An 8692-nucleotide genomic window follows, 5' to 3' on the forward strand; every position below is an offset into this window, starting at 1 on the left:
TGAGCGACGTCGCTCAGGAGAAGAAGAACATGGAGGTAAGAAAAACCGTCAGACGACTGCGTCTGTGAAAAACAAAACCTTCTGTAGTTTTACTGTTTTCGGTTTGAAGGTTTGCAAACTGAAAAATTTAAACCCGTTTTTTCTGTTTATAAAAAGTTTTATTTGATCGACAGCACTGACTTCTTAACGTACATTACACAAAAAAAGGTTTCTATTATCATTTTAACATATTATTAGTACTGTTAATTCATTGCGTACATGTTTGACAAAAAAAACAAACAAACAAACATGCTTATAAAGAAATCTATGTATTTCGTAGGAAAACGGGGACTTGAAATATGGCGACCTAAAAGTCCGCCGCTGGGACAAGAGCCTGGAGAAACCTCAGCTGGATTACTCCGAGTTCTTCCTGGAAGACGTGGGACAGGTGAGGTTTATTTTTGTTTTTAGAAAATGGCCCCAAACAAAAGCTGCAGGTGAGGAAAAAAAAAGGATTCTTTCAGCTGCGCTTTGTGTAATAAACTTCCTTTTCTGTTTCGTCTTCCCCAGATTCCCGGAGTGACTGTGTTTCAGATTGAGAACTTCGTTCCCCTCCAGGTGGACGAAGCTTTCCACGGCAAGTTCTACGAGGCGGACTGCTACATCGTCCTCAAGGTGACCGTTGGCGCCTGTCGTCCCGTTAGAAAGGAAGACGAACGGCTTGAACTTCTGTGTGACGTTTTCTCCTCCTGCGGACGCAGACCATCCTGGACGACAACGGAGCATTGAACTGGCAGATCTACTACTGGATCGGTCAGGAGGCGACGCTGGACAAGAAGGCCGGCTCGGCCATCCACGCCGTCAACCTGAGGAACTTCCTGGGAGCCGAGTGCAGGACCATCCGAGAGGAGATGGGAGACGAGAGCGAGGAGTTCAGCGCGGTACGTAGAACCCGAAAGCCGACGCGAGCGCATTTAACCTGAAAGCACGCGGCTAACCCGTTAGCGTAGCCGCTACGTGCTGTTGAGATGATTCCTGTTGGGTGCAGGTATTTAACAATGAGATCTCCTACATCGAGGGAGGAACATCCAGCGGGTTTTACACTGTGGAGGACACACACTACACCACCAGGTGGGTCTGAAGCTCCTTTTTTAAAAAAAATTCTTTTAGTTTTACATTTTATTGGCAACTCTTTAGAAAACAAATCACTCAGAAAGCTCTGAGTTTCTAACCAGTAGATGTGAGATGAAGAGCTGTTCAGTCTGATGTTCTTTGCCCTGATGTTTAATCTCTTGTCTTTTTGTCAGGTTGTATCGAGTTTACGGCAAAAAGAACATCAAACTGGAGTCGGTGCCGGCGAAGGGCTCCTCGCTCGACCCTCGGTGAGAGACACATCGTCGTTATCATTTCAAAACAAACGCAAACTGATGGAAGAGGGAACTTTTTAAACGGCTTTTACCTCTTCAGTTAGTCATTGGCAACAGGAGGGAGGCCAGGGGGAAGCAGTTTTGTAGTTTTCTTCCTGCATTGACAGCATCCACACCGAAGAGTGTTGCGCCCCCACCTGAAACTCTTAATTTCTGTTTTTGCAGTTTTGTGTTCCTGCTGGACACGGGGCTGGAGATCTTCATCTGGAGAGGAGCCAACGCCACGCTCGGCGGCACCACGAAGGCCAGGTGAGATAACGAGGCAGAAGAGGGTAACGCACGAGGGAGAAAAAAAAAGTAGTTCTGTGTACCAACGCAAAGATTTGTGATGCTGAAATCCGCCAGGCTGTTTGCTGAAAAGATCAACAAGAACGAGCGGAAAGGGAAGGCAGAGATCGTGACCCTGATGCAGAACCAGGAGCCTCCGGGGTTCTGGGAGGCGCTGGGAGGACAACCGGAGGAGATCAAGAAACACGTCCCAGACGATTTCTCCCCCATCAGACCCAAACTGTACAAAGTAACTGATTCAGTCGCCTCCAAACTCAGGAAATGTTTTATTTTTTTCTAGTGTGGGTAGCGTAGCTTCAACAGACTCCTCTCTCCTGCAGGTCGGCCTTGGTCTCGGCTACCTGGAGCTGCCTCAGATTAACTACAAGCTGTCTGTGGAGCACAAAGATCACAAGATCAAGCTGGACACCCTGCCTGAGCTCAGACTGGTGGGTTCGTCTGCCGGCTCAGCGGAGGTGAAGGAGGAGAACAGACCCGGCCTGCAAATAACAAACTTTGCCCTCCGGCTCAGGTTCAGTCCCTGCTGGACACGAAAGGCGTTTACATCCTGGACTGCTGGTCGGACGTCTTCATCTGGATCGGCAGGAAGTCTCCGCGTCTGGTCCGAGCCGCCGCCCTGAAGCTGGGTCAGGAGCTCTGCTCCATGCTGCACAGACCCAAACACGCCTGCGTGACCCGCAACCTGGAGGGCACCGAGTGCCAGGTGAACGTCTGCCTGATTGTTTCTGACCATTTGGTTTCGGGCCGGGCAATGCAGCTTAGAAATAAAATGTCCAGTTTTTATTTAGTTTTATTCCATTACCGGTTTTAATCTTTGTTGGGTTTTTTTGGGGGGTTTTCTTTTCTTAAAAAAAAAAAAAAAAAAAGAGGAAATTGGCTTTTATTTAACTCATTCCTTCTGGGAGTTGTACGACAGAGTATCAGTGTTACAAGAATTTTTGTTTAGTTACGAGAAAATTGTCATATTAGCAGAAAACAAAGACAAATTTACCAGGAAAAAAACGACTTAAAATTGCAAGAAGAAAGTTTTATTGAGAAAAAAAAGCTTTTATTAGAGCCTGACGTCAGCAGCTTAGTTGTTTTTTTTAAACAGACAGTTGTTTGCACAACTGTTTCAAAGTTCCTCTACTGATAATAATTTGATTCTAAAGTATTTATATTAAGTATTTTCTGTAAAATTTCACAAGATTGTTAGCATTCCTCATTTTTGTATGTTGGAGTTCTCCTAAAATATCCTTATTCTTGTATTATTTTGATTCCGTCATACCACTGTATTTTTTATATTATTATAACTTCATTCTCCTAATAAAAAACTAAATAAAAACCTTAACCTGACCTCAATACTCCATTGTGGAGTTGACATGAATTCAAAGTCCAAATAAAAAGAAGCTGTAACAAGCGTGCCAAACAAGACGGCCGCCTTGGGCATGTTGAAATTACCCTGAACTAAGGAAACGCATTGGTAGAAAAAAAAATAATAATTCAGATCTTTCAAAAATTAGATTAATCACCCAGCCCTGAATTAATTATTAATGTGACTTTCAACCCTTCATGTGTTTTAATTCTTCTCCTCCTCGTTAAGGTGTTTAAATCTAAGTTTAAGAACTGGGACGACGTTTTGAAGGTGGACTACACCAGAGCCGCTGAGACTGTGCAGCAAAATGATAACCTGCAGGGCAAAGTGAGACATCTCTTTTTTAAAATTTTATTTCAATACAGACAAGACACGATTTCTAACGCGTTTCCTCTCAGGTGAAGAAGGACGCGGAGCAGAAGGACCAGATGAAGGCTGACCTCACAGCGCTGTTCCTCCCCCGGCAGCCCGCCATGCCCCTCACCGAGGTAAACGCCACGCCGTTGCCAGGCTGCCGCCCTGTGACCGCTGTGTAAAGGTGACGGCTACGAGCTCCTCCCGTTTCTAGGCGGAGCAGCTGATGGAGGAGTGGAACGAGGATCTGGACGGCATGGAGGGCTTCGTCCTGGAGGGGAAGAAGTTCACCCGCCTTCCCGAGGAGGAGTTCGGACACTTCTACACCCAGGACTGCTACGTCTTCCTGTGCAGGTAGGCCGCCCTCATCTGCTTTTTCATTCCCGCGTCGCTCTGATCCAGGCGTGTCAAACTCGTTTTCGTTTTGGGCCAAATCAAGATCCTGAATATTCTTAAAGGGCCGGTCGTGGCCAGAACGTATTGATAAAACCCGTCAACAAACTGTTATTGACAAGTAGCTGTTTTTGCAGTTTAAGTAGTTCCTAAAATTTTACATCTTTCCATGTTCGGATTTTGCAAATTTTTTTTTATTGTTATTTTGGGAGGGCAATAAAATCACAAATTTTGTAGAGCTGATTTAGAAATAGTTTCAAGGAATTTTGCAATATTTAAGTTTATGGGTGACGTAAATTGTGACTTACTTAACCAATCACGGACTAATGACTTGACATCAAATAAGCCTGAGGCAGCTGTGTTGTAAAAGTACAAAATACTGCCACCTACAGGTGGGACTTGGTGGTCAGTTAAACCCAATGCTTTTGATCATTTTTGTGGAAAATTTGCAGTTATGCAAAGTGAGAAAAAATGTGGGAATCTGCAGTTTTTTTTGTTTTTTTCTTTTTATGTGAATTTCCACAACCACAGGAAACTGGGAGGACTGGTTGATATAATTTGGCACCTGGACTCTTGAGGGCCACAACAAGAAGCTACGGCAGGCCAGATTTGGTGCCCCGGACCTCGAGTTTGACCCATGTGCTCTAATCTGACCGGTCTGTTTCAGATACTGGGTTCCCGTGGAGTACGAGGACGAGGAGAAAGAGAAGAAGGGCGGAGAGGCCGGCAGAGGAGGAGGAGGAGGAGGCAAGGGGGACGAGGATGAGGAGGACAAACAGCCTGAGGAAGACTTCCAGTGCGTGGTGTACTTCTGGCAGGGCCGGCAGGCGTCCAACATGGGCTGGCTCACCTTCACCTTCTCCCTGCAGAAGAAGTTTGAGAGTCTGTTCCCTGGGAAACTCAAGGCAAGACGGACTGGACGATCCCAGTTCGGTTCTGGTTCTGGTTCCAATCCGGGCTCTGAGCTCTCGTCTTGTTCTCGCGGTTCTAGGTGGTTCGTATGACCCAGCAGCAGGAGAACCTCAAATTCCTGTCGCACTTCAAGAGGAAGTTCATCATCCACAAAGGGAAGCGGAAACAGAACACCGACTCGGTCCAGCCGTCCCTCTATCACATCCGCACCAACGGCAGCGCGCTCTGCACCAGGTGCGCTTCCATCGCCTGTTGGCTTCCTGTTTGGTTGTTTCTTTCCCCCCCCTTTTTTTTTTTTTACATGTTTGTTTTCCTCTCCGTCGCTCAGGACCATCCAGATCGGTACCGACTCCAGCAATCTCAACTCTGAGTTCTGCTTCATACTCAAGGTTTGGATTAAAAAAAGAAAAAGTTTGATTCCAGTTGAAGTTGACGGAAACTGAATGAGGTTTTTCTTCAGGTGCCATTCGAAAGCACGGATAACCAGGGCATCGTTTACACCTGGGTGGGCCGGGCCGCCGACCCCGACGAGGCCAAGCTGGCCGAGGACATCATGAACTCCATGTTTGACGACACCTACAGCAAACAGGTTAAACAGAGGCTCCATGTCTGTTAGATGTTGTAATTTATGTATTTAAGTTGCATTCACTGAGCGAACATTTTCAGCCTACATCTTTATAGGGTTCCTGGATTCAAAGTGTTTTCAAAGGCTGGAATAAGAAAATGATTTGATTATTATTTTCCCTGGTTATGGTGTTCTAGAGTTATTGGGCTTCCTTAAATTCTTGTTAGCTAATGTGAAATGTGTGTTGTTGCAACAGGTGGGAAGATACGTATCGCTTGCATATTCAAAAAAAAAAAAAATCACCCATCTGTCCTTCCTTTTGATTTTTTCCCATCCTTACAGTTTAAGACGTAAAAGAAAGGGAATACATAATTTTATACTTCCACCTACCTCCTTTTCAAACAAATGGTTATAAAAAAATATATATATGATGATATGTGAATGTGAATATGGTTGAAATAAATAAATAAAAAAAAACCTAAAAACACATTTTATTAACTTCCTCTATCAGCTATAATAAGTTTGCATTTAATATTTAGATGAATTACTTATGCATTTTATTAAACATTTATTTATTTCATGGTACATATAATTCATCGTTTAATGATTTAGATAATGTTGTCACTTATGGCCCTCCATATTTTATAGAAAACATGAAAACCTTGTCTTTACAGTCTTTTGTGTGATGGCCTGTTTTTGTATTTGTTAATTAAAATGTTTAAATTTGTCGATTTAAAAACCACAAAATCATCTGGTAGGTAATCAACGAGGGCGAGGAGCCGGAGAACTTCTTCTGGGTCGGGATCGGATCTCAGAAAGAGTACGACGAAGACGCAGAGTACATGAAGTACGCCCGGCTCTTCAGGTGAGAGCGCCGCCGCAGCCGTGTCACTTCCTCTACAGTCAAACAGGAACCTCTCAGTGATCACTGACCTATTCTACGGCTTTTCTCGTCCCAGGTGCTCGAACGAGAAGGGTTATTTCTCCGTGTCGGAGAAATGCTCCGACTTCTGCCAGGACGACCTGGCCGACGACGACATCATGCTGCTGGACAACGGCAAGGAGGTGAGCGAGCTCAGTCAGCCCTCAACGCAGCGTCATTGGATCGATTGCTCCCGACTGATCCTTCAGCATGTTTGGGTTTTTCCTTCCTCTGCAGGTTTACATGTGGGTCGGCACTCAGACCAGCCAGGTGGAGATAAAACTGAGTCTGAAAGCCTGTCAGGTGAGCAGCAGCTTCCCGGATCCGCCAGCTTTTTTCACAAACTTTAATGTTTTCTAGTTTTAATTAGGGCTTTAGCGAATATCGATATCGTGTATCGAAGAATATCGATATACGATATTCTGCTCGTAATGCCATATATATATATAATATCGTTTGTCACGATATTCAACAAACAATACTACTCGATACGGTTCAATACAGAGTAATTTTGGTGGCATTTTGACTGTTCCATAGACTTTTATTGAATTAATTGAACTGATGGAGTAATAAATGTTGTTTTTGTTATACATTTGCTTTTTTTTAATGTTAGTTGTTTGATGTTGTGTATTTGGTTATGTAGAAAAGGAACCTTTTTTGTCTTATTAGATTACATTAGATATTGGATAATGTAATCTATTTCATTTCATTATTTAATTGCAACTAGTTGTTTCATTACATGTCATTTTTAATGTACATGTGCAACTGGGTAAAAAATGTCATGTGTGATAGCTGTCATTTAATTAATGTGGATTTGACATAAAAAAAATCGATGAATATCGTAGAATCACAGCTTTACTTTTAATTTAAATGACCTTGGAACTCATGTAACCTGATATTTTTACCTGATTTCTTAGAGTCTGTAAACGTTTCTCCTGCTCTCCAGGTTTACATCCAGCACATGCGGGCCAAAGACTCGGAGTATCCGCGCAAGCTGCGCCTGGTGCGGAAGGGAAACGAGCCTCACTGCTTCACCCGCTGCTTCCACGCCTGGGGGCCCTTCAAAACCCCCCCCTCATAGGCCGAACACACACACATACACACACATCCACCCAGCCAATCCGCTGCCACATAGGGGTTTTGTTTAAACCAGTAATCTGAGGTTCCTGTTTTTCCCTCCATCCTGCAGCCAAAACCAACCAGGATTTTAACCCAACGTCCCCAAATCTTCCAGAAAAAAATCCTGGATGCTTAAAGTCTGAGAATGATGGCAAAAATAATGCAATTTTTTTTTCTATGAACTTCTATTTACACAAGCTTGAATTTTACTGTTAAATAAGAGAATTATCTTTTAAAATGTACAGAGGATTTATGAAATCTAAGGGAAGGTTTTTCACCTGACATATCGTCTCTTATTGTGCTGCTTTCACTGGTTTTCAGGGGGACAAGGTGCCGTTCGCTCAGCTTACCCAAGCAGTTTTAAGGCACACATTTAGTTTTTTGTTGATATTTTTCAACTTTGAGGGATTAAACAGGAAATTGAGGAATGTCAGCCTAATACTTATTACATGTTTTTACGCTCCCCCCCCACCCCACCCCTTTCACTTTAAAGCGCTCTTCTCTTTAGTTTTGTCACTTTTCTTGTATTAATTTCCCACTGATCCTGAATGCAAAACAGCTCTTTGCTGTGGGTGATTTTGTTTCTTGCTGTTTAGTTGTGAAAATCTAGTTTTACATCTATTTGGCCAAAGACGTTTTCTAGAGGTCAGACTGCAAGATTACGTTTTTTTTTGTTTTGTTTTGTTTTTTCTTGTTTCAATGTGCAATCAGTAGAGCCTGGGAGAGGCTGAAACTAAATAACCTTACTGTATTCTTCTGTTGGAGGCGTTTTACAGCAACCAGGCTCAGATCTTCAGAAGACCAGAGTGTTTTCATCATATCACGCGTGTCTCCATGTAAAGAGGGACTTCTGGCTCCATGGAGTCGAATCAAGTTCACCAGATGACTGTAGTTTATCTTGTGATCATGTGACCTGTGTAGAGTGCAGGTATTGGTCCGGGGAAGGGATCAGCTGACTGCAATATGTCCCATACTTCTTTATATTTTTATGAGGTGATTTATATGCCTGTTGGCGTGTGATTCCTGCACATATCCGTGTCTCTAAATGCGCGCGCACACGCTCCTGATGCCACCTGCAGATGCTTTATTTATGTATTTTATATAAAATAAAAACATCACATCAACTTTGTGTTTCTGGTTCTTGTTTAGCATCGAGTTAGAATACAGACCAGGCTGTAATTTTCGTTCTTAAATCTTAAAAATTTGTTTTGACACTCAGAACAGATCCTGCAGCGACCAATACAATCTCAGCATCTGTTTGTTTTAAATCATTTTTAAGGGTTGTAATAAACTTTGTTCAAGCTATCAAAAAAAAGCTATGCAAAAACACATTATGTATCTGAAAAAAAAATATTGTGTGGGCAAAAAATGCTGTAAAG

The 8692-nt window shown here is 43.2% G+C and overlaps 1 protein-coding gene across 1 annotated transcript in view; it reads left to right on the plus strand.

Annotated features, from left to right (window-relative positions):
- The window catches only part of flii (FLII actin remodeling protein), a 16331-nt gene extending 7894 nt beyond the window's left edge, over positions 1-8437 (plus strand). Inside the window, exons 10-30 of the mRNA XM_016678362.1 lie at positions 5-35; positions 320-427; positions 550-654; positions 741-920; positions 1028-1110; positions 1287-1361; positions 1572-1655; positions 1752-1923; positions 2015-2122; positions 2206-2397; positions 3277-3375; positions 3447-3536; positions 3617-3756; positions 4463-4700; positions 4787-4941; positions 5036-5096; positions 5168-5296; positions 6031-6137; positions 6232-6337; positions 6432-6497; positions 7141-8437. Of these exons, the coding sequence (XP_016533848.1) occupies positions 5-35; positions 320-427; positions 550-654; positions 741-920; positions 1028-1110; positions 1287-1361; positions 1572-1655; positions 1752-1923; positions 2015-2122; positions 2206-2397; positions 3277-3375; positions 3447-3536; positions 3617-3756; positions 4463-4700; positions 4787-4941; positions 5036-5096; positions 5168-5296; positions 6031-6137; positions 6232-6337; positions 6432-6497; positions 7141-7275 (2464 nt within the window). The 3' untranslated portion in view covers positions 7276-8437. The remainder of the gene's footprint in view (positions 1-4; positions 36-319; positions 428-549; positions 655-740; positions 921-1027; positions 1111-1286; positions 1362-1571; positions 1656-1751; positions 1924-2014; positions 2123-2205; positions 2398-3276; positions 3376-3446; positions 3537-3616; positions 3757-4462; positions 4701-4786; positions 4942-5035; positions 5097-5167; positions 5297-6030; positions 6138-6231; positions 6338-6431; positions 6498-7140) is intronic.
- Positions 8438-8692: the final 255 nt, after the last annotated feature.

This window comes from Poecilia formosa, unplaced genomic scaffold (genome assembly GCF_000485575.1).
Source record: "Poecilia formosa unplaced genomic scaffold, Poecilia_formosa-5.1.2 Scaffold182, whole genome shotgun sequence".
NCBI lineage: Eukaryota > Metazoa > Chordata > Actinopteri > Cyprinodontiformes > Poeciliidae > Poecilia > Poecilia formosa.